At 38.7% G+C, this 26,971-nt stretch overlaps 1 protein-coding gene across 2 annotated transcripts in view; it reads right to left on the reverse strand.

Moving 5' to 3' along the window:
- The window catches only part of DNAH17 (dynein axonemal heavy chain 17), a 954,442-nt gene that overhangs the window by 691,189 nt on the left and 236,282 nt on the right, over positions 1-26,971 (reverse strand). The window contains exons 20-21 of one of the 2 annotated variants that reach the window (XM_033960179.1): positions 21,985-22,167; positions 3,367-3,621 (exon numbers count right to left, since the gene is read on the reverse strand). In XM_033960179.1, coding sequence (XP_033816070.1) covers positions 3,367-3,621; positions 21,985-22,167 — 438 coding nt within the window. Of the gene's footprint in view, positions 1-3,366; positions 3,622-6,812; positions 7,092-21,984; positions 22,168-26,971 lie in introns of those variants that run through there. The other variant, XM_033960181.1, reaches the window with a different exon arrangement.

The raw sequence follows: 26,971 nt of genomic DNA on the forward strand, positions 1-26,971 counted from the left end.
GGTCCTGCCACTCTCTCTCTCCATTCAAGTCATTTATAGCACTTTTCTCCAACCAGACCCTCTCTTCCCTTTGCTCATCTTCACCACACTCTTTTCCCCTTCCCCCCACTCCCTCTGCACTTTTTAATTTTTCTTCCCTTGCATAGGCATAATTTGATGTTTTCTATTTGGTTGCAGGGAATTTAAATAGCTCTTTGCCTGCTTCATTCCCTAAATTTTTAGCCTGTTCTACTTCTCATTTTCCGTTTCCCTCACTTATCCTATCTCATCCCTTTAATGCTTCCTCGCTGTCCTCTACAGGTGACACTTTTGTTTATAGATGTAAGTCATCTTTCATTTGTGACTTCATTTACCTGCCCCACGCTCCATGGCTCCAGACACATTCCTGTTTTCCGGGTCTGGGTCCTCATCCACTTCCCCTGACTGCAATGTCCACAGCAGATTCTTTGCCAAGCCTCACAGACTACACGTTGAGTGGAAGAACATGTTCTAGCAGCTCAGGGCATACTAAGCCACTGTGACCAAGGAACGAGCATCCAGGTCAAGTAGCTGAACAAGGATTCAGCAATTCAGCCAGACCCATTTCTTCCCCTTTCCTTTCTGCTGCTGCTGTGATACAGCACAGTGCCCCCACTGTGGGATGTAATGGGGGAATCATATTTTTCATTTGTGTGTGGAATGGGAACAATGCTACTCTCCATTCTCCCCCAGTTCAATCTCTCTCACTATCAGAGGGAGATTTTTCAGTTCATGGTATTCCACGTTTCCACAATCTCCTTCCCTTTTCTCATCCTTCAAATTATATACCTTATTTACCCCAGTGACTGCAAGGATGGAAGAAAAGAGCAGATATGTTACTAATTGGACTGAGTAAATTTTGGGTATCTCTCGACCAGTGATTCTGGGTTCACTCAGTTATGGGGAGCGGCTGATAGATTCAAACCATGAGCACAAACTCTAAAACATATCTTTTTGTTGCCTGTTCTTACTTTTTTTCTTCTTAGTCTCATCCCTTTCTTCTTCCCTCCAATTGGATCCTCTTTCTCAGCCTATCAGACCCCTGCTCTTTGAATCTCTCCCTATCCTCATCTATTTCTCTTTCTTCAGCCCATCCCTCCTCTCCCAGCTTGCATTCAACTTCCCTCACAACCTATCAAGGCCTATGTCTATTCTTTCTTTTCTCTGCCGGTTCTTCACTTCCCCCCCTTGTCTGACCTAGACCGTTGCTCTTCTCTGCTCTATGCTTGAAGCCTATTGCTCAGACATTCCTTAGCCAGTCCATAGGTTGCTTCTACAGCTCTACTAGAGAATGAGAGGGGGGGGGGAATTGTCCCTGTCCCGTCCCCCCAGACTCTGTCTGATCCCATCCACACAAGTCCTGAATAGCTATTTTATATTGAGATCATTTTATTAAAGTATAAAAAGGAACAATATAAATCAGCAATAACCTATCTCCTCTCCACTATCAGGAAAACTGAATGCTACATAGAAAATTCATCCTAACAGAATACTTCTGTTACACATACAGAACGCAAATGCCAAAAATGATAAACATGAATTAAACCAAAATCCCAAGAAGTCACACCTTCCATATAGTACAACATCAAAGAAATAAAAAGATTACTGTACAAAATAGAAAGATCCCACATGCCAGGGATGTTAAGCCAAAGAGTGCAATTAGAGCAACTGCCCCCTGGCTAGAGAAAGCCCTAAGCCTGCTGAAAGCTGAAGATGGTACGGGATAGTAGAGGGCTTTGGAGTCCCTTCCCATTTCTGCCCTGAGCCCTACCCATGTTTAACACCAACACCAGTGGGATAAACATTTCAGTTCTTATATATTCTAATCACAAAATAGAAAATAAAATTATCTTTCTACCTTTTCTTGTCTGATCATTATTCAAATCATGTTGGTCCCAGGCTCTGGTTTCTCTTTCTTATCTGTTAACTCACTTGCCAGGGTCTCCTGCCCATTTGACATTTTCTTCTTTCTCCATGCTCACAAATCCATTTTCCATCTCTGTCCTCCCTTTTTCTTTCCTCCCCCAGAGGTCTGGCATTTTTCCTTTTTTTCATCTCCATCCCCACAGTCCAGCATTTCTCTAATGACAACTCCTCCCTCCCCCGCGATCCTCCAGTGACCCCCCCCCCCTGCGTTTCTTTCCTCCATGGGATCCAATAAGGCAGTACTCTTGAGCTCTTTGGGCCACCGGCAGTGTGAGTGAAGCTTTCCCTCTGCTACTGCTTCGTGCCTAAGTGGGACAAGGAAGCAGTAGCAGAGGAAAAGCTTCCAGCTGCGGAAGGCAGCATGTTTACTTCACTCTCGCTGGCAGCGGCCCAAAGAATGAAACAGCAGCAATGGATCCCATCATCCCCAGATCCACCATCTCTCTTTTTCTCAAATACACTTTCATCTAGCATCTCTCCCTCCTTCCCCACCACCCCAGGGTCTATCATTTCTCCCTATCCCCCCCTCCCCTTGGATCCAACTTCTACCCCTTTCTTTTCCCTCTCTCCCTTTCTTTTCCCTCCCTCCATCCCATAGTCCACTAACTCTCTCTCCTCTGTTTACAGACCCATTATTTCTTCCCCTCATATGCCTCATAGAAACTAATTAAGGCCTGCAGAGGATTGCCGGTGCACTTTCCCTCTGCCGCAGTCCACCCCAGACCAAAACAGGATGTTAGGTCAGAGAAGGGGTGGGACTGTAGCAGAGAGAAAGTGCACCAATGATCCTCCACAGGCTGTAATTAGTTTTTAAAGTGAGACCGGGAAGCACTAGCTTGTGGGTCTGTTGGGTCCAAACGGCTTCCCTCCCTCCCTGCAGCTGGAACAAATCTTGCAGAGTAAGCCATCGAACACAGGCTTGCTCGACAATACTCATAACTTTCCCTTTGCCAGACTCCTCCTTACGATGTCATTTCCTTTCTTTGCGAAAAAAGGAAGTTGTGCCATAAGGCCCAAGCACCTTCCATCAGCCTTGTGTAGAGACCGGATTGCTCTGCAAGGTGTGTGCCAGCAGCAGGGAGGGAGGGAAGTCGGCTGGAGCTGCCAGATCCATGAGCGGGGGGTGGGCTGGAGCCGCTGGACCTACAAGTGAGAGGGGGGGCTTAGCAGAAGCCACTGGACCCACGAGGGGAGGGCCTTGAGCTGATGGACCTGCGATGGTGGGATATCAGGGAGCTGTGGTGGGTGGTGTTCCCCATGGAAGCAAAGCTATTTACCGCTCTACGGAGTGGTGAAAAGGTTTGTTCCCATGCCGGCGGTGAACAGATATACTGCAGTCACCCGCGGTTAGCCGCAGTAAAGGATCACCACCTATGCTATGAGAGTCCCCATTCCTACATTTGAACAAATGTTTTCTTTTACCAGTTGTTTAAAGTGATCTAGTGTGGGTGGATTGCATGGTAATCCTTCTTCTGCAAGAGACTCCATTTCTTCCATTGAGAATCCGTAGCCGTAAGTCAGGAACTGCTGCATGAACTCTGCTTGGTCATCCATCCACAAGTAAGAATATTTCTCAAAAGACATTTGGTAGTCCTGGGCTTGTTTCATGACATTAACCACATGAGAAATCACATCATCTCTCATTTCTGACAGCTCTGCTGATTCTTCTAGTTCATTCTGAAATAAACATCAACTCTCTGAGGATTACAGGAGATACAGCTAAAAACAAATAAGACTCCCTCAGCCCTTTTTCTCACTCCCCTTCCAATTTCTATCCTGACCTGTAGGAGGATTATTTATTTATTTACTGTACAAATTTATAACCTGCTTACGGTTTAATGCATACATCACATACAAAAGGTACAGATGTTAGTTCCCAAATACAGGCATCATAAGTTAATAGATCTTTAAAGAGAAGCCTTAACAAACAAATGAGTCTTCAACTGGTGTTTGAATTGCTGGAAAGAGTTACAATAGTTCAGATACATAGCAAGAGGGTTCCACAATGAGTTACTGCATGGATAGAATTGGATGGAATTTTTCAAAAATGCCAGAGCAACACTTGATAAACAGACTTGATAAAGCAAATATAATACTTTATACTGCACCCAAAATTGCACTGGCAAGCAGTGTAATTGTTTTAGCACTGGCATCACATGCTATTATTTACATAACCCTCCGATCATGCAGCATTCTGTATTACTTGGAGAGCATGCAATTCTGTGCCACTTTCCAGACTTAGTGAGGGCCATAACTATTATCATTCTCTAGTTTCCTGTTATCAAACACATCTTTTTTTTTTTAATCTTTATTGAGTTTCTAAAACTAACAAAAATACAGTACAGTATCTGAACAAATGATATATATGCATTTATAATCAATCAAAATCCATACAACATTAAAAAAAAATCCCACCCAACCAATATTTCATAAGGGAATAGAACCATACAAAAAAAAAATACCCCCTCCCATCTTTAAAAATAGTAAAAGTCCCATCATGCTTGGGGGATAGGTGAGGCCATTTCATCAAATCTATTTCTTATTTCAGAGGCCTCTGTTTCTTGTTCCAGCCCCCCCTTTTTCCATGCAGTAGAATAAGAAAGGAAGTAGAACGAGCAAAGAACAAAACAGGACTAAGCTGCTCCTTAATCAAAACCTTTCAAGGAAAGAGGGGGAAGGTGGTGACAACAACAGAGTGGACACAGCAGAGTTGCTCAACTGTAACTCATCAGATAAAGAAGGAACAGATTTTCTTCTCCTAGAGCCCAGAAAACCCTGTGGGGAGGTCTTGCACTGGTGAAGCTCCTTCTGCTTCTGAGAGTTTAATGAAGTGCTGGGGAGGGGAGCGGGGGGACTGTATGACTGTCTTACATTGGTTCATTGGTTTTTTGAGAATGATTCCAAAAAGCGCTCAAAAAAGGAAACAATCCCATCTGCCGATAAATTGGCGGAATTTTTTAAAAATAAAATTAGTGGCTTACAAACAGTTTTTTTTTACAGATTCTACACATTTCACAGGACAATTAGAGGGTGTTAGGACAGATATGATTTGGGAACAATTTGCTATCCCAGATTGCGATTTCTTTTGTAAATTATATTCAAAACATGCAAAAAAATATTGTTGTTTAGAAACTTGCCGAGAAATGTATTGAGGAATGCATCATTTACTTTTAGAACCCATCTTTATAAATGAATTATTCTTCAGTTGCAAAAGGGACAATTTGAACAAAATCTAGGAAGAATCATAATTATACCTATTGTAAAAAATCCTAAGGAATCACTTAGGTGTGAAAATAATTATAGACCAGTAGCTAGTATTCCGCTGTTTGAAAAAATAATCGAGGGGCTGGTAAATGCTGAATTGGTAAGATATCTGGATAAATTTAATATTTTACATGATTGTCAATCAAGGTTCCATTCAGGATATAGCACAGAAACAGTAATAGCATCATTGCGGAATCAGCTTACTATTCTGTTTAGCACTGGTACTAGTGCCCTGATCCTGCAGTTGGACCTGAGCAGCGCTTTTGATTTAGTGGACCATGATCTATTGTTAAGCTGCTTGGATTCAATTGGGATCGGGGGTAATGTAAAAAATTGGTTTAGTGGGTTCCTGAAATATAGAACATATGAAGTGTTTACTGAAGATAAATATTCCTCTCCCTTATCTCCGATATTGTTTAACATATACTTAGTCTCCCTGGCTTATTTACTTCAAAATTTAAATGTACTGTTCTAGATTCTAGAACTTGGACACGCAGGCAAATGGTCGGTTAATAGCTGTGCTCCATGTCAGACAAGCTAATATTTCAAATTTAAAGCTTCAAAATCGATTTATTCATTGAAAAAACAGTGGATAAGAAGAAAATGGCATCGGGCAAACAAAATAAAAACGATACAGGAGCCGGAGGATCAGGAACAAGCAGTAATAAAAGATCAAAGCCTGAACCAGGGACACCTTCAAAGGTTCCGCTGCCTTCACAAGGAGAAACAGACATGATGATGGAAATAAGACAGATCAAAGATATCGTTTTAGATATCAAAAAACAACTTCAAAAGGCAATTGACGACGTAGCCATGCTTACAAAAAGAGTGGACCTAATAGATAACAAAATAACTCACTTAGAAGAAAAATCGGAAGAGGTACATACTGAAGTCATGCAAAATAAAAAAGCTTGGAAAGAAATGGAAATAATGAAGAGAGACTTGGAAGATTGTTTGAATAGGGAAAAAAGAAATAATTTAAGAATTATAGGGATGCCTGAAGGAGTGGAAAAAAATGATCCCATCACTTTCCTGGAACAATTTCTTCCAAAAATCCTGCCTCTTAAATCCAAAGTGCCTCTCGAAATTGAAAGAGCACACAGAATACCAGGACAAAAAACAACATTACAAAAAGGTCCAAGAACTTTAATATTTAAACTATTAAGATACCAACATGTTGCTGAAATATGTCAACTGGCTAAAGAAAATAAAAATTTAAGATGTCAAGATGCACGTATACACATTGTACCGGATTTTGCCAGAGAAACTGCCTTAAAAAGAAAACAACTACTGGATTTAAGACCTCAATTAAGAGCACTAGGAGCAAGATATGGACTTCTATATCCAGCGATTATGAAAGTAACTTTGGGAAATAAAACACAAAACTTCACAGATTACAAGAAATTAGCAGAATATATAGAACAATGTGAACAACCAATGACTTCTTAAATAAAACGCTGAGTAAGTTTATCAAGATTGATATTTTTTTTTTTCCAAATGACTGTGTTTATATTTCATATTATTTTAAATCGTTACTGAAAATAGACTTTGAAAAAAAACAGTTTGAATTAACTGATTTGAATATATAGAATCTTCCAACTTACTTTTAAAAAAGAGAAAGATCGATGACACGAGCACGGAACTTGGCTCGGTGAGAGTGTGGAGGAGTGGCTGACATGGGGGAGGGGCGGAATGTTGACTTCATGCTGTGTGTTGCTGCACGACTCAGGGAGTTGGAGGATTGAGTCGGATTTCAAATAGACTGAGAGGATTGCGAGGTGAATGTCTCCCTGCCATATAGTCCTCAGAGACACAGAAATACCCGAGGTATGATGGTTGCTATGACACTGCCGAACAAAAACACGAAGAAGCATGCATTTACAGGAAATCTCTATTCAACCAATGAACTACACCGGAAATGAAAAAAAAAAAAAAAAGGTTGTTTTCACGTCATCACGTCTACGGAGGAAGAAGAGGAAACTTGAAGGAAAAAAAAAAAAGGCATTCATACCAACGGAACTATACGGAATGAAAATATATTTAATATTAGATATAAAATATAGAATGAAATAAACTGTATTTACAAAGAAAATAATAATAACTTCATAGTAAGAATATGTTTTATGATTCAGATACAAGCTGAATCCATTCTCTATAAGATACAGTTCTTTACCGGATATAGAGAAAAAGGTTTATGGGTAAAAATCATTAAAGTTTTCAATTGACCTATTAAAATAGGAATAAGAATGAGTAAGAGAATGGGTTATGATAGATTTTAATTTTTTTTTTTTTTTCACAATTTTTACCTTTTAATTTTAGATGAATGTATCTCATAGAATAGAAATTATAATGAATGAGATGAATGATTGAATTTATAAAAGATAAAATGTTTGCTTAAAGTATTCTAATAATCTTATCCTTTTTATAAATTCAAAATATCTTATATATATTTAATTTAGCTGAACACAACAAAATTTAGATAAATAAATAAAAGTATTCATATAAATAAGAAAACAAAGATATATAAATTGTTGAATTTTAATAGTAGTATTTACATTAATACTATGGAGCTTGTGATATTAAAATATTTTATAGCTTGTAAGGAGTGATGTTAAACCTGATCTAATTTTGCGTTTCCAAGTATTCGTATATGTATGGGGTGGGGAGGGAGGAAATAGGTGGGTATTAAATTTCAAGGGTCTGTGTACAATAGGTAATTCTTTATTTTATCTTATATGTGGGAAAAAAAGATTAAAAAAAATATTGATGATTGGGATGTTACATTACAAATTATATTAATGCATAATGGATCTTAAGATAATATCTTTAAACGTTAATGGTCTCAATCACCCGATTAAAAGAAAAAAAGCATTATTATTTTTAAAAAGACAGAACGCTGATATATGCTGCATACAAGAGACCCATCTTTCAAATAACGAATCTATAAAGCTAAAAGGTGATTGGGTCAAACAATGTTACTTTTCTTCAGCAATAGGAAAAAAAGCTGGTGTTGCTATATTAATAAATAAAAAATGTTCTGCTTCATTTAAATTTAAGCAAATAGTATATGGCAGATTTATAAGTGAAATATATCAGGTACAATGCTTCAAAGTATAGAGATGTGATGTACCCGAATAGAGAATTTATTATTATCTTTCAAAACGAGCCTCAGCCCCACCACTCCACCGCATATACTATTTTATACCGCGGGAAGCATGTTGTGGTGCCTCATCATTGGCTACAAGTTATGAAAAATATTTTTAATTTTTAATTAAATTTTCATTTTTTCTTGCTATTTTGTGAAAGTTCTTAAAGAATAAATATCAAAATGCTACAAATGAACTTCCCATCATTATATATCTTTTAAAAGTAAGTAGTACTTAGCTTCAGCCAAAAACCCAGGGAGTCAGACCCTATATAAGGCTCGTTTTGAAAGATAATAATAAATTCTCTATTCGGGTACACCACATCTCTATCATTTAAATTTAAGGCAGCTGATCCTCTTGGAAGATGGATATATGTGGAAATGGACATGGGAAATACCACCATGACGCTCTTCAATATATATGCCCCTAATTCGAACCAAAATTAATTTTTTAAAACTCTGCAACAATTAATTCTTCCACTTGCTACTTCAAATCTAGTAGTAGCAGGGGATTTCAATGCTGTTATGGATCCACTGATGGATAAAAGTCCGAGAAGATTTATAAAATCACTAGGCCTTGATAATTTGGTACAATCTTGTGATTTAAAAGATATTTGGCATATTCTTCATTTTGATGGTCGGGAATTTTCGTTTTGCTCACAGGTTCATAATTCTTTTTCTAGAATAGATTACATTTTTGTTTCTAATCAATTAGTACATCAAGTCACACAGGCTGTCATTGATCCAATTATACTATCTGATCATGCCGGAGTGTGGATTGAAATTAAAATAATAGATCAGAATGGAAATAGACCTATATGGAGATTAAATAATACATTGCTCACAGATACTGATTTTTGTGAAAATCTTTTAGAAAAAATAAAAGATTATTTTCAAATTAATGATACAGAAGAAATTTCAATAGAGACTTTGTGGGATGCTTTTAAAGCATATATTAGAGGACAAATTATTTCTTATTCAGCATTACAAATAAAAAAAGAAAAAAAACAATTTACAGAATTGGAAAAAGTGGTGAAGTCTCTAGAATCAAAATTAATTGAAAAATGGAATTATTTGACACAACAAGAACTTTTAAAAGCTAAAGGTAAATATAATGAAATTTCTTCAAAAATTATTAGAAAAGATTTATTTGTACAGCAAGCTTTGTATTATGGAAATTCGAATAAGGCAGGAAGAATGCTAGCAAATTATCTTAAAGCGAAAAAAAGAAAAACAAAAATAATTGCTATTCAAAATGAGAATGGTGAAATTTTATCTCAAATTGATCCCATTATAAAACAATTTTTAAAATTTTATAAAGATTTGTATTCTTCTGAGCCTTATTCGAAAAAGGAAAAGGATGGTTTAGATTTTTTAAAGTTAATAAAAGGACCAAAAATTCCTGAACATATAAAACGAAGTTTAGAAGAACCAATATCCTTAAAAGAATTAGATACAGCTTTGAAATCCCTTAGGGTTGGATCCGCTCCAGGTGGAGATGGTTATACAGAGGAGTTTTATAAATCATTTCAAAACATTATAATGCCCTATTTATTAAAACTATATCAGACACAACTAAATAAAGGTTGTATTACAGGTACTATGGCTGAATCAATAACTATAGTTTTACCTAAGCCAAATAAAGATCCCACTTTGGTTTCAAATTATAGACCAATTTCTTTAATAAATGTGGATGGAAAAATTTTAACTAAGGCATTAGCATTAAGATTGGCTAAAGCTCTCCCTTTCATTATAGATATGCATCAGACAGGTTTCGTTGCTCAAAGACACTCATCTCATAATACTAGACTGGCACATCACATGTTATATTTGACAAAATCCATTAATGACCCAGCATTCTCTATTTCATTAGATGCTGAAAAAGCTTTTGATAGAGTGGAATGGATCTTCATGTTTCAGGCAATGGAATGGTTTGGAATAGGATCCGGATTTATACAAACAATAAAAGCATTGTATAGCTCCCCTGCTGCTAGATTATATATCAATAACAATTTTTCAGAAAGATTTATTCTACAAAGGGGGGTTAGACAAGGATGCCCACTATCTCCTTTGCTTTTTGATATCGTTTTAGAACCCTTATTATTAGCTATAGAACAGGTAAGGGAGATACAGGGTATTCCGCATTCAGATAGAGAATATAAATTATCAGCATATGCGGATGATATTTTACTTTATTTGAGAAATCCGGAAACAACTATTCCAAATTTGCTTGAATTAATTGAAAAATTTGGAAAATTTTCAGGTTATAAAATAAACTGGAATAAATCAGAAGTGCTTCCACTCAATGTACATTGTACAAAAAGTTTATTTAACTCATTTTCTTTTATTTGGAAAGAAGAAGGATTAAAATACTTAGGAATTTGGATTACAAAAACTGTGGATGAGACTATGAAAATTAATGAAAAAAATTTATTACAAAAAGTGTCAGAAATGTGTGAACAATGGAATCCTTTATGCATATCTTGGTGGGGGAGAGTGCAAACTGTAAAAATGATGATATTACCAGTAGTTTGTTACCAAATGGGTATGATACCAATTTATTTTCAGGGGTCTTTTTACAAAAAATTGGATAAGATGTTAACAAAATTTATTTGGCTTGGAAAAAACCCCAGAATTGCTCTAGTATCTTTACAAAGACCAATTGCGGAGGGAGGGGTAAATTTTCCAAATTTTTATAGGTACCATCAAGCCTATATTATGCGTCAGGGTATGTATTGGATCCTCCCAGAGCCCATTGAACATATACCAGATTGGTTCTGGTTAGAATGGAGATTAATGTTTCCTTTACGTCTGAGTCATGTAATCAGAATTCAAATGCCAAGGTTATATAAGGATCACAAAATATTTGTTGATACTTGGAAAACTATAAGATATATAAGTAATCTAACTCCTATTCCAATAACTAAATCAACGACTCAAACAATATGGCTCAATCCAAAGATCAAAGTTGGCGGTTTTAAAATTATCTGGAAACATTGGATGATTGCTGGAATTCGTATTTTAGAGGATGTAATGAATAAAGGTAAACTGCTTGAGTTTTCACAATTGCAAAATAAATTTGGTTTGAATAAATCACAATATTTCAGATGGATGCAATTGAAGCAGGCCATTCAGGTAGGGTTCCCTGAATGGAAAAATCTTAATAACTATCATAGTATGGAATTCTTATGTTTTCAGATAGACTCCATGGGTCACCAGGCCGCAATGTGGTATAAATTAATATCTGGATTCGTACATAAAAAGAAAAAAAATGGTCTTAGAGATATTTGGAGCATTGAGATTAAGCATCAGATTAATGCATCTCAATGGCCACGACTTTGGTCTTAGAGGTTAAAATGCACATTGTCAGTTTCTATGAGACAAACTTGTTTTTTTATTTTACATAGAGCTTTATGGACCCCCACACGTTTACATAGAATAGATAGCTCTAAGTCTAATAGATGCTGGCATTGTCATCTTGAAGCAGGGACATTAGATCATCTTTTATTCTATTGTCCATTCATATTAATATTTTGGAAATCAATTTGGCCTCAAATTAATAGGATGTTAGAAAATCCGGTAGCCTTGACATATGATACGATTCTGTTTGGTACTGCAATGAGAGCTCGAAGTCAAATTTCATCAAATAACAATAAACTTTTATTTATATTGACTGGAGTAGCAGTACAGCAAATTACACATAATTGGAAAAATTATGACAGATTAAACTATAATTTTTGGTGGAACTCAGTTTGCCATATATATAAGATGGAGCGTACATTTGCAACACAAAAAGGATATATGGATAAGTTCAAGAAAATTTGGGGACCATTAACAGATTTTTGCAATGACTGATTTTAATTTTTTCCCATAATAAGATAATGGTTAAAGAAGGGAGAGAGGGAAGGGGTAAAGAATTTATTCTCTTTATTATACATTATAAAAAATATATCATAATGAATGAATGATAGTCCTATGAGAAATTAATGTGATAAAGGGAGAGAAAAGGGTTCATAATTAAATAATAATTGATAAAATCATTACAATATATATGTTATATAAATTCATAAGAAAAATAATATAAAATATGGTTTATATAAAATACATTATAGAGATATCAAGTGTATTGTTAACATAAATGTATGGAAAATTTATAACACTTGTTGATATGTGAAAAAATCAATAAAAAAACTTTAAAAAAAAAAATAATAGAGAGGGAGAAGGGTTCTTATTATATTGTGTATATTAATAATAATAATGGGGAGGGGGGTGGGTTATGGGTTTATATATATACAATTGTTGTTTTTCTTGATGGATTTACAAGTGATGTTTTCAAGACTATGTATGGTTCTATTTTGTACACTTGTTAAAAGATTAAAAATGAATAAAGATTTAAAAAAAAAATAAATAAATGTACTGTTCTATATATACGAAGATGATATTACCATATTGTTACCCTGTAAGGTTATTTCAGACTAATAAATCAGATCTCTAATGTTTTGGAAAAGGTAGAATTGTAGATGTTGCAGTTTAGGTTGAAGCTTAATCCTGGAAAAACTAAGTTTTTCTTAGCTAGCCCTAATGAAAAAATTCAGGAGACATCGATTCAAATGAAGGGTCAAAGCTTTGAGTTAGTATCAAATTTGAACATTTTGTGAATAACTCTGGATCATAGTTTAACTTTTAGGAAGCACACAGACTTGCTAATTAAAAAAAGTTATGCATTATTGTGGAAATTGAGGACCATTAAGAAGTATTTTGATATGGAGTCCTTCCGGTTGCTGGTCCAGTTTACAGTGTTGTCTACCTTGGATTATTGTAATATTGTTTATTTAGGGTTACCCAAAAAGATTTTATTAAGACTTAGATTAGTTTAGAATGCTGCAGTCCGTTTGATCTTTGGTCTTTTAAAAAAAGCCCTTTTTATGCCAAACTACATTTGGCTGCCTTTTGGGGCCAGAGTGCTTTTTAAGTTCGGGTGTATCTGTTATAAGGCTCTTTTTGGATTACTACCTTCTTATTTAGTATCTTACCTGAACTTGTCCAACTCAAAAAAATGTACTAGAAACTCAGGTATGTTCATCTTCCCTACTCCAAGGGCCTGTCATTACAAGACGTTTTTGGACAGGACATTGGAATATCAGGCAGGGAAGATGAACTCCTGGATGAGTTCATTGATTGTTCAAGCCTATTCTTACCCTACATTTAGGAAATCATTAAAAACTTACCTATTTGATAAACAAAAATGTTGATTTTCTGAATATACATTTACAATGCAGTCTTTTAAGTTTAAGTATTTAATAGTTTTTTAATCAATGTTGCATTTAATTGATGTATTGTAACTGTGTGTTTTTGAAATAATGTTGTATTTAATGATATATCAGTAGTACTGTATATGAGATTGTATTTTTTACTGAAATGTCTGTTTTTCTGTTGTAAACCGCCTAGAACTACTGGTAGGGTGGTGTACAAGAAAATAAATTATTATTATTATTATTATCTTATATAGAGAACCCTCCCCCATTATAAGTAAAACACTCTGCTTTCTCTGTCCACAAGCAAGAGAGATGTAGCCACACAAGTGGTGACCAACATGCTCAGAGTGATCATTTTGCTGGATTCTGCTTTAATGACAACTTGAACTGAGCTGAACAGAGCTGAAGCCAACTCTCCTGGAACAGCCTAGCCGAATGCACCATCCAGTCTCAAAATAGTAGTGTTTAATGATGGTATTAATAGAGATCTAAGTGGCAAACCTGCAGGAATCTACAAAGGATGATGATCATGGGATACCTGCTGATAACAGCAAAAAGTAATACAGTCCAACATCAGTTGGAGACTGCATGTTTGGTGTTGCTAGTGCCGCCTGGTCTTTTAACATCAAAAGAAACAAGGAATTTAGAAAATTTCCTGTGCTCTGCATCCCCTGAAGGTTTATCAAGTTTATTAAAAGTTTGTTATACCACCAAATCAGACTTCAAGGCGGTGTACATCTAACAATTAAAATTTAAAAAATAACAAAGGGGTATAACATAGTAGATGACGGCAGAAAAAGACCCGAATGGTCCATCCAGTCTGCCCAACCTGATTCAATTTAAATTTTTTTAATTTTTTCTTCTTAGCTATTTCTGGGCAAGAATCCAAAGCTCTACCTGGTACTGTGCTTGGGTTCCAACTGCCGAAATCTCTGTCAAAACCTACTCCAGCCCATCTACACCCTCCCAGCCATTGAAGCCCTCTCCAGCCCATCCTCCCCCAAATGGCCATATACAGACACAGACCATGCAAGTCTGCCCAGTACTGGCCTTAGTTTAATATTTAATATGCCGGGGGTCATGTAACATAGTTGAAGTTTTGATTTGAAGTGATTTAGGGTTGCTTCCTCTCTTAAATGGGCTGAGGCAGAGTTCCAAAGTGAAGGAGCAGTAACTGAAAAGTTATATTACGCATGGTGTTGAGGTGTCTTAAGGATGGTATGGAAAGCAGGTTTTGTGAAACTGAACGGAGAGTTCGTTGGGGAGTGTAAGGTATTAGTAATTTATTGATGAATTTAGGTTGACAAGAAGTTTGGGTTTTGAAAGTTAATAATAGGATTTTGTATAGCAAATGGGTTTTGATCAGCAACGGGGTAACATGGTCAAATTTTCTTGCATAGGCTATGATTTTAATGGAGGTGTTTTGCACTATCTAATTCCTTAAGGGTAATACCCTTATAGAGTGCATTAGTCAAGAAGAGTAATCATGAGTGAGTGGACTAAGATATTTAAAGCTGAAGAGTCCAGTCATTTTGAAAGTGAGCGTACCATATGCAGTCGGCAAAAACATTTCTGAACTACTGAACTAATTTGTTTGTGATAAGTTAGTCTTTCATCTAGGATAACTCCTAGTAGTTTAATGTTACATATGATTTTTATTGGAGTGGAATCTAGTTGAATATGACTGGATAACGAAAGTCCATCTTTGATAGGGAAAATCATATTTTTTGTTTTATTAATGTTTAATGCTAACGTTATTATTCAGCCAGTTTTTTTTAAAAAAATTTCCGATTTATGATAGCTATGTCGTCAGGATTCCCTAAATCGATAGGATGAATTAACTGTATGTCTTTGGCATAGACGAACATGTTGAAGCCAACTGACTGCCCTAGGATTAGTAGGGGTGCCAAGATGATGTTAAATAATAATGGTGATTAGATCGAACCTTGAGGAATACCGTAATTGTTAGAGAAAGTGTTAGAGGTAGAAGCATTATTGAACAATGGTCAGTGAAATATGAAGTGAACCAGTCCATAACTTGATCTGTGATTCTGATTTCTTGAAGGTGAGCTAGTAGAAGATTATGGTCGATAGTGTTGAAGGCGGCGGATAAGTCCAATGAAATGAGCAGAACTGACTTATGGTGGTCAAGGTGGTAAAGAATGTTAGTTGTTAGACCTATTCAAGTTTATTTGAGATTTGATAAAATCGCTTTTTTACATAGATTACAAAGCAATGAACAATAAAAAATAGGGGAGACTAACAATTTTTAGGGGTTCACAGATGTACTTTCAACGAGAGGGAGATGGAAAGAGGAACTACAACTTAGTATAGGAAAGAGAACAAAAAAGGGATAAAACAGAAGGGTATTTAATTGATCAATGCTTGACTGCTTCGAGTGGAAGTGTTGAATGGACTCCAAAATCAGATTAATTAAAAGCATCCCTATACAGGTAGCTTTTTAACTTTGATTTGAACTTTTCAAGGATTTTTTTTCTTCCCTTACCAGGGCTGGTAACCGATTTCAGGTTTGGGGAGCAGTAACTGAGAAAATTGTGTTTTGCCTAGTGTTTATAGTTCGTAGGGATGGAATTGCGATAAGATTTTTATCTTCAGATTGTAAGGTACGGAAGGGGTTATACGGGATAATGACTCTGTCTAGGAATAGCGGATCTTTGAATATTAGGACTTTAAATATATATTAATGACTTTTATAGCTAATTATTTTTTTAATTCTTTATTTATAACATTTTTCTTATTACATCAAGTATGCAAACTTGAAAAAGATCAATAATTCCATAAAACCTGCAGAGGAGATTGTTTAAAAAGGGGAACCGCCGAGACCACAACGATATCAGTGGCGGGACACCAGCAGCGGGGCTCCAGAGCACAGCTCCTCCCCTCCCCCGAGCCTGCAGAGGATATTGTTTAAAAAGGGGAACCGCCGAGACCGCACCGATACCAGCGGCAGGACACCAGCAGCGGGGCTCCAGAGCACAGCTCCTCCCCTCCCCCGAGCCTGCAGAGGAGATCGTTTAAAAAGGGGAACTGCCAAGACCGCACCGATACCAGCGGTAGGACACCAGCAACGGGGCTCCAGAGCACAGCTCCTCCTCTCCCCCGAGCCTGCAGAGGAGATTGTTTAAAAAGGGGAACCGCCGAGACCGCACCGATACCAGCGGCAGGACACCAGCAGCGGGGCTCCAGAGCACAGCTCCTCCCCTCCCCCGAGCCTGCAGAGGAGATCGTTTAAAAAGGGGAACCGCCGAGACCGCACCGATACCAGCGGTAGGACACCAGCAACGGGGCTCCAGAGCACAGCTCCTCCTCTCCCCCGAGCCTGCAGAGGAGATTGTTTAAAAAGGGGAACCGCTGAGACCGCATACCAGGCAGCGGGGCTCCAGAGCACAGCTCCTCCCCTCCCCTGAGCCTGCAGAGGAAATCGTTTGAAAAGGAATCCGCCATCTCCCCTAAATCTCCGACTGTTCAAACAGATAAGTAATAAGTATAATTACTACTTGTTATAACTCTGTTAAAAAAAAAAAAAAAGGTCTATTGAATCTAAAAGTTTAAAGCTACTGTTGGTTGAGTTTAAAAGTTAGACTAAAGCTATTAGATGATACATTTGTTGAATCTGAAACTCAATGCTAATACTAGTGCCGTTAGTTAATAAGTGCCATTAGTTGATAAACTAGTTGAATTTTAAAGTTTAATGCCAATATTAGTCAAATTGTTTAATGTTAATATTAGTTGAATGTAAAACTCTGACTATTGCAAACTACTACCATTTGTTGAATATAGAGGTTTATTACTAAGGTCAGCTGAACACAAATTCTGAATATTACGTACTATTACCATAAGACACTGCTCCGCCCCCCCCCCCCCTGAGCCAGCAGGGGATCCTGCTTAAAAGACTGCAGCTCCGACCAAAATAAGAGCACAGCGGAATCCCAACCAATAAGAACTCCACGGCACTACCTTGCACACCAACCAACCCCTATAGCTCTAGCACTCCCCCCATATACAATAAAAAATGACACCCAGCACAACAAAACTCTTGCTCGCCATCCTACTACTCTTCCCACTCCTAACAAAATGGAACTCATATGGATACCACATTCCCCCCATCCCAATTCTGACAGAGTCCAACAGACACATCCAACCTTCAAGAAAACCCCATCCACCCAGAAATCTGATAGACTGTTCAACGATCACCTACAAAAGCATCCCCCCAGTTGTGGAAAAAGGCCTTCTCCCAAGCCAAAAAAAACAATCCATAACACCCATCCACAATCAAGAAGCCTCCTCCATCCAAAATGCACCCACACTCCCAATACAACTTGCACATCAATAGCATGTGCATATATGAACATAAGATCGATAAACCCAAAGGCAGACCTCATTAAGGACTGGATATTCAAAGAACAACTAGGCTACCTATTCCTAGCTGAAACCTGGTTAACATCTGACTCATACCCTTGCATAACAGAATTCTGCCCTAAGGGGTACAAAGTAGAGCTTATCTGCAGAGAAAAGCGAGGGGGAGGATTGGCAATTCTAGCCAAAAACAATCTCAACATAAAAGTCCTAGACAAACACACGACACCCCATCTAGATCTACTAGCCTGCCAACTATCAGGCGATACACTCAAAGACACCATAACCTGCATTCTCTGCTATATAGCACCAAGAAAACGGAGCACTACAAAACATACGCTTGAAGACTTCATCTTCCAGAATTCACTAACATGAACTTACAACCTACTACTAGGAGACATTAATCTCCACCTCGAAGACCATACCTCCAATCAAACAGAAAGCCTACTCGCCTACCTCAAAACGCTATCCTACCAAATACTCAACCCCCCAACCCACTCACGAAAAAGGCCATCAACTAGATATTGCTGCATTCATGACCCAACAACCTCAAACACCTGAAATCCACATCTCAAATGGATCCTGGATCCCCTCCCTCTGGTCAGATCATTATAAATACACCTTCAACATCAACTGGGCTCAATGCAATTATAAACACAAATCCCCCATCAAAACCCGTCCAAAAATCGAACCAACCACTTTCTGGGACAAAGCAGATCCAGCAATCGAATCTATAGACCCCAAAGAATTCATACCACAATGGCAAACATTAATCGAAACAATCTTAAATGAGCTAGCTCCAATAAAATCAAAACACAAAATCTGCAGACAATCAGACAAATGGTTCGACACTGAACTGCTCCAACTCAATTTTTCTTCCTGTTTTTCCAATTTCTCAGTTGTTTTTTTTTTAGAGCCAAACCCTGCTGCTCTACTTTGGAAGAGATAGTCCCATAATCCGTGTTTAAAGTAGAAAAGGAAAGTTTAAAGATTTACATCCATAACTGAAATGGCCTGCCATAAGGCTTCCATATCTATCTTATCAAGTCTCTCCAAAACCCCCAAATTGATGTTAGACCCGCCAGTAGGACCCCTGGTGTGGGGTAATTGATGTGTTTCTCCTGCCACTCCATCCCCTGGTGAGGTTGGTGAAGCTGGCCCTCCAACGCTGAGGTCGAAAACCTCCTGCCCGTGCTTCAGCTCCTCAGACGCTCCCTCCCACTGGCTTCCTTCCTGGTTGGGGTGGAGCTGACTTTTGCTCTGGGCTTAGCACTGCCCGTTCCTGTAAGCTGAGTTCGCCCGAAAAACTTGGGCTCTCCCCCAAAGTAGCTATAGCAGATTTGCTTGATCGCAAAAAGGCTCCCTCTATAGTCATCTGAATCAGCCATTGTGGGGTTGCCGCCATGACTGGAGGGTTAGTATGAGGGGCTCCCTTCTTCTTGTCCATATTCAAATATGGGGATCATTGTTTAGCAATGCCAATAAGGGTGATTTAGCGGAGCCTCCCTCTCAGGCGTCCGCTCTCGTCGCCATCTTGATTTCATCTCAGGTTTATAGCTAATTCTGTGGTTGATAGGGAGCCAATGCGCATTCTTTATTAAAGATGTGACGTGATCAAATTTCCTTTTTCCTGTGATAATTTTTATTGCAGTTTTGTATTATTTGTAATCTTCTAATTTCCTTTTGTGCGATGCCTTTGTAAAGTGAGTTGCAATAATCCAGTTTTGATATCAGTGAATGGATTAAAGTGTTCAAAGAAGCATTTAAAAAATTGACCAATGATCTAATCATACGCAACCTGTGGAAACAGCTTTTGACAACAGAATTAGTTTGTTATCTAAGATTACGCTGAGAATTTTTATCTTGTTGACGGACTGGATCGAAGAATTGTTGATGCAAATTGCTAGTGGACTCTTGAGTCCATCTTTCAAGTTTATTCATGTCTTGATATACAGACCATCACATGTATCTAGACGGTTTACAATATTAAAAATTAGGAAGGTCTAATATAGTTTTTGATTTAGGTGCGATAAAATAAAAAGAGAGTAAACCTAATACTATGACAAAATAAGACTGATTGGAAACAAGAGGTTTGAGGGGATAGGGAAGTTTTAATTACAATGATAAATAAAAATAAAAGGGAGGGAAATGTGATAGGCGATTAATCAAATTTTTCTAATAAACTTGGAAACTTGGAGGGTAGAGGGATGGGGAGTAATGAGAGGAAAACAGGGATATTGCTTCTTAAAAGCTTCCCCCCCACACTTATTTATCACTTATTGGTAGGCATCTTTAAAGAGAAATGTTTTGAGATTTGTTTTAAATTTATTTAGGGAATTTTCATTGCGAAGCTAAGATGGCATTGCATTCCAGAGCAAGGGTGCAACTACTGAGAAAATGGAATTTCTAGTATAGTCCTTAATTGAAGGTACTGTCAATAGGTTTTGATTCATAGATCTAAGGACCCTAGAAGAGGTATGTGGAGTGAGATATTTATCTAGGAAGCCAGGGAGGTGAGAAATCTTGATTTTAAAAGTTAGAAGGAGAATTTTATATGTAGTTCGATGAGAGACCGGTAACCAGTGTAATTCTCGAAAAAGTGGAGTAACATGATCATATTTTATGGCCTTATAAATGAGTTCGATTGCGGTATTTTGGATCAGTTGAAATCTATGGATTTCTTTTTGAGTTATACCATGGTAAAGAGAGTTGCAGAAGTCTATATGTGAAATGATTAGAGAGTGAATTAGGATTTGGATCAAAGAGGGTTCAAGAACAGAGGTTATGGAACAGATTTTATTTTTGTGAGGTTCAGAGATAACATATTTTCTTGAAGCCAATGCTTTATTTTGGAGAGCTTTTGGTTATTGTTGTATATCTTCTCATCAGATTCAGAGTTAACTGGATGAAGGAGCTGAAAATCATCAGCTTAAGTGAAAACTGAGAACCTGATAGAATGGCACAGAGTTAGTAAAGGAGCTGTGAAGATTTTGAATAAGAGGGGAGATAGTATTGAGCTTTGAGGGATTCCGTGGTTGTTGGTTGAAGTTTTTGAAATTGAATTGTAAATCTACTCCTGGAGGTTCATTCCAAAAAGTAAGATTTGAACCATGCCAGATATGAATCGCTTATGTCTGTTGACTCAAGCCTTTTTAGTAAAAGATGATGGTCGATCGTATTGAATGCGGCCGATAAGTCCAAAGATATAAGAATAGTAGATTGGTGGTGATCTAGATAGTAAAGAATGGATGAAGTCAGGCCAATCAGAGAGTGTTTCGCAGAATGATTTTGATGAAAACTTGTCTGATTAGAATAAAGGACTCTGGTTGTCTCGACAAACTCAGAAAGTTGATTGAACACGACTTTCTCTGTTAATTTAGCGAGGAAGGGGATGTAACCCTGTTTGGTTAGGGTGAAGTACCTGAGTTTTTTCCACAAAGTCAGAAACACTAGCTTCTCAGTCATTTTTGCAAGGAAGGTGATATTGGCGATCGGGCGATAATTAGACTCTTCGTGTGAACTTGCTTTGGTTTCTTTGTTGGCGGTCCCATTCTGAGTCAGCCATGGCTGGCCGCAGCTTCATGAAGAGTTTCCATGGGACCACTCAGTGACACACATAAAACTAAACTAAACTTTATATATCAGGTCTTCAACCAGAGGAATCTCGACGCGGTTAACAATAAGTTAAAAAATAAGCTGAAATACAGCCAGAAAGACACTGTTTATGTAAAATCATTTACATGCTGCCTATCCTTAGCATGTTAAGCAGCTTACAAACACAGGAAATCAGTTAAACATATCAAACACTTATATGCTGATCTGTTATTTATTTCATTCATAAACCATAAGACCCTCTGGATGTGGAACAACAAACTAAAGTAAACGTACAATACATTACATATATTAAAAATAAGATATAATGAAGAACCCGGTCCCTTGTGAGAATGCTAATCACTTTCTGCTAACAGAGAGACCAGCAGCTTTCATTACAGAACCAACCTTATAGCTTTGTTTTTCCATGGACAGTCGAGGTAAAAGTTGAGCTGTTTTATATACATCATTCAGCAAATTTTCCACCAGATCCAGAAATCCATCTGGTGCTCCCACTCTCAGTTGTGGAGAGAATGTCAATTCACCATTTTCTAGTTGCAGATGTACCTCAAATAATGGTGTTGTGCTGACCTAAAACACAATTACATCTTGGCTATAGTGCATAACAGACTTATTTAGAGGATGTTTCACCTCCAGTTTTTGGGGTGGGGGGGTTGGAGGTTAAAAGTAGGAAATTTAGGATGTGCCAAAAGTACAGTTACTTACCTGTAATAGGTGTTATCCGAGGACAGCAGGTATATATTCTCATGTGGGTGACATTATGCACGGAGCCCAGTACGGACAGTGCAAAAGTGCATTGTCATTTTAAAAGACTGAAAAGTCTTGAAACCATCTGTACCGCACATGCGCTGGTGCCTTCTTGCCTGCCGCAGCTCGCAGAATTATCAGTTCAGTATAAAAAATGCTAGAAGCCAACTAGGGGAGATTGGAGAGTTGTGAGAATATCTGCCTACTGTCCATGGATAACACTTGTTACAGGTAAGTAAAGCACAGTTACTTACCGTAACAGGTGTTATCCAGGGACAGCAGGCAGATATTTTCACTAATGGGTGATGTCATCACAGAGCCCCCAGTTCGGACCACTTTAAGAACTTGGAAAGTTCTCAGCTGCCCTCACTGCGCATGCACGAGTGCCTTCCCGCCCGACGTAGGCGTGCGGTCCCTCAGTTAAGATAAGCCAGCTAAGAAGCCAACTCGGGGAGGTGGGAGGGTTGTGAGAATATCTGCCTGCTGTCCCTGGATAACATCTGCCTGCTGTAACTATGCTTTATCCCAGGACAAGCAGGCATATATTCTCACTGATGGGTGACCTCCAAGCTAACAGAATGGGATGGTGGGAAAGTTGGCCATTAGGAAAATAAATAAATTTTGTAATACAGATTGCCCGAAGTGCCCATCCCGCCTGCAGAAAGACTCCAGACAGTAGTGAGAAGTGAAGGTATGAACTGAGGACCAGGTGACAGCTTTGCAGATTTCCTCAGTGGGAGTAGACCTGAGGAAAGCAATAGAAGCTGCCATAGCTCTAACTTTATGGGCTGTGACACGGCTCTCCAGTGCCAGTCCGGTCTGAGCATAGCAGAACGAGATGCAGGCGGCTAGCCAGTTGGAAATCGTTCTTTTAGAAATAGGATGTCCCAATTTTTTGGATCAAAAGAGATGAAGAGTTAGGGAGAGGTTCTGTGCGGCTTTGTGCGATCCAGATAGTAAGCCAAAGCTTGTTTACAGTCCAAAGTATGCAAGGAAGAGAATGAGGCTTAGGAAAAAACACTGGTAGAACAATTGATTGATTGAAATGAAAGTCAGAGACAACCTTTGGAAGGAATTTTGGATTACTACGGAGAACCACCTTATCATGATGAAAAACTGTGAAAGGTGGATCTGCTACCAGTGCTTGTAACTCACTGACCCTCCTGGCAGAGGTAAGAGCAATAAGGAAGACCACTTCCCAGGTAAGAAACTTAAGATGAGCTGTGGCCATTGGCTCAAACGGAGGCTTCATCAAATTGGAAAGAACCACATTAAGGTCCCAGACTACAGATGGAGGCTTGAGAAGTGGTTTCACATTGAAAAGCCCCTTCATGAATCTGGATACCAAAGGATGAGCAGTAAGAGGTTTTCCCTGCACAGGTTCATGATAAGCAGTAATAGCACTGAGTTGGACTCTAATGGATGTAGATTTAAGACCAGAGTCAGACAAAGACAGTAGATAATCCAACACCAATTCCACTGCCAAAGAAGTTGGATCATGGTGATGAAGTAAACACCAGGAAGAAAACCAAGACCACTTCTGTTGATAACATTGTTGTGTGGCTGGTTTCCTGGAAGCATCAATAATTTGATGAACAGAGTTCAGCTCGAGAGAAACCAAGCTGTCAGGTGTAGAGACTGCTGCAGGTTGGGATGTAGAAGGGATTGCTGATTCTGAGTAAGCAGAGTAGGAAACACTGGAAGATGTATGGGTTCCCTGGAACTGAGTTGCAGAAGAAGGGAAAACCAATGTTGCCTGGGCCACCTTGGAGCAATGAGAATCATGGTGGCTGCTTCCTTCTTGACCTTGAATAAGGTTCGCAACATGAGAGGAAATGGAGAGAAGGCATATAGGAACCGACCTGTCCAATCCAGAAGAAAAGCATCTGCCACCAGACGGAGTGGAGAGTAAAGTCTGGAGCAAAACTGGGGAAACTAGTAATTGTGAGGAGCTGCAAATAAGTCCACCTGTGGAGTGCCCCATTGGGCAAATACGGACTGGAGAGTTACAGTGTCAAGAGTCCATTCATGAGGTTGAAGAATTCTGCTGAAATTGTCTGCTAGTGAATTCTTTTCTCATTGAATATAGATAGCCTTCAAGAACAAATTGGAAACTGTCACCCAAGTCCAAATCTTTTGAGCCTCCTGACACAACAGGAGAGAACCTGTGCCTCCCTGCTTGTAGCTCTTAATGACAGACACACTACACCAAACTCTAGCTACAATTACGACTTGGATGGAAAACCACAAACTGAAACTCAACCCAGACGAAACTAAATTCATTCGCCTAGAAAATAACAAAATCCCAACCATAACCAACTTAGAAATCAACTCTATCAACTACCCTTTGCAAACCACCCTAAAACTACTAGGTATGACTATTGACAAAGGCTGCACCATGCAACCACAAATAAACAAAACAATACAGAAATCTTTCACAGTAATGAGAAACCTTAGACAAGTCTGAAAATTCTTCGAAAAACACAATTTCAGCTCCTAGTACAATCTCTAATCCTAAGTATCCTAGACTACTGCAACATCCTCTACCTCCCCTGCCCTGCAATAATGATTAAACAATTACAGACAATTCAGAATACAGCTCTGAGACTCGTCTACTCATTGAAGAAACATGACCACATTACGGAGGCATTCATCAATTCACATTGGCTTCCAATCCAGGAAAGAATACAATTTAAATTCTACTGTATACTATTTAAAACTATAAATGGAGACAGCCTAATCTACCTAAATGACCGCCTCATCCAAACTACCTCTACCAGGCATAGAAAAACAACCCCCCATTCACTTAATCCCCCAATCAAAGAAGTAAAACGGAAAAAACTATACGATGGCCTACAAGCCACTCAAGCAGCAAAAATAGATAACCAAATCTCCAACCTATTGATAACAACCCCAGACTACAAGATGTTCAGAAAGGAAATAAAAACTATACTCTTCAAGAAATCCCTTAATAAAGCTTAATACCATGAATACCCCTTCTTACCATCACCTGATCCTTCTTATCCGTCTCTTGGAAATGATCTCTGATCTAACTTTGTAACCCTTCTTCCATAACTCTTTTTGTAATCCGCTTTGAACCGAAAGGTAATGGCGAAATAGAAATCTGTAATGTAATGTACATTGCTACTTGATTGTCCGTGCAAAGAAGGAGGACTTGGGGATAGAAGAGATGTTGAAACTCCTTGAGGGCATAAAACATCGCTCTGAGTTCCAGGAAATTGATGTGAAATTTCCTCTCTCTGGCAGTCCAAAGACCCTGAGTCTGCAGATTGTCCATACGCGCCCTCCCCAGGCATAAGGAGATGCATCTGTGGTGATGATCTTGTGTTGAGGTGGCAAGTAAAACAGAAGACCTCTGGAAAGATTGGATGAGGTCACCCACAAACAAAGAGACTGCAGAAGAAAAGATGTAACGGATATGTGCTGCGAGAGACGATCTGTCGCTTGAGACCACTTGGATGCTAGAGTCCACTGAGGAGTTCGCAGATGGAGTCTTGCCAAGGGTGTGACATGGACCGTAGAGGCCATGTGTCCAAGAACCATCATGTGTCTGGCAGAGATGGTTGGAAGAGAAAGCAATTGCTGACTGATACGAATGAGATTCTGAAGTCGATCTGGTGGAAGAAACGCCCTCATAAGAGTGGTGTCAAGAGTCGCCCCAATGAATTGGAGACGCTGCGTCAGAATGAGATGTGATTTGGGAAAGTTGACTTCGAATCCCAGAAGCTGAACAAAGGAGATGGTTTGAGACGTTGCTTGAACCACGCCCTGAGGAGAAACATCCTTGATCAACCACTCGTCCAGGTAAGGAAAGACCTGGAGACCGTGTAAGCGCAGACAGGCGGCCACCACAATCAGGCATTTCGTGAATTCTCTGGGAGAAGATGCCAGACCGAAAGGGAGAACATTGTACTGGTAATGATATTGATTTATCTGAAACCGAAGATACTTCTGAGAGGCCGGATGCATGGTTATATGCGTGTAGGCTTCTTTGAGGTCTAGGGAGCATAGCCAATCGTTGAGATTGAGATGAGGATATAGGAGAGCCAGTGACAACATCTTGAATTTTTCTCTGACCAAGAAGTTGTTGAGAGCTCTGAGATCCAAGATGGGACTGAGTCCCCCCATCTTCTTGGGGACCAAGAAGTAACGGGAGTAAAAACCTCTTTCCTGTTGATTTAGAGGAACTTCCTCAATGGCATTTAGCAGAAGAAGAGATTTCACCTCCTGAAGAAGAAGGGAGGATTGTGCAGGGTCCAAAGCAGACTCTTTTGGAGGACAGTCTGGAGGAAAAATCTGAAAATGAAGAGTGTAACCCTGACGAACGATGGTGAGGACCCAATGATCCGAGGTAATGAGTTCCCAACGATTGATGAATAACTGAAGACAACCTCCGATGGGCTGGGGCAATGGTTGAGAAATGCTGGATTGGCTATGCTCCGAAGAAACTGGTCAAAAAGGCTGCTAAGGTTTAGGTTGTGCAGCCGGTTGTTTCTGCTGTTGTTGGAGAGGCTGCTGTTGTCTACGAGGTTGAGACTGAGATTGTTGCAAAGGTCCAGCAGCAAACCTACGCTGGTAAGTAGGCTGTGGCCTGTAAGGACGAGCA

This window comes from Geotrypetes seraphini, chromosome 10 (assembly GCF_902459505.1).
Source record: "Geotrypetes seraphini chromosome 10, aGeoSer1.1, whole genome shotgun sequence".
Taxonomy (NCBI): Eukaryota; Metazoa; Chordata; class Amphibia; order Gymnophiona; family Dermophiidae; genus Geotrypetes; species Geotrypetes seraphini.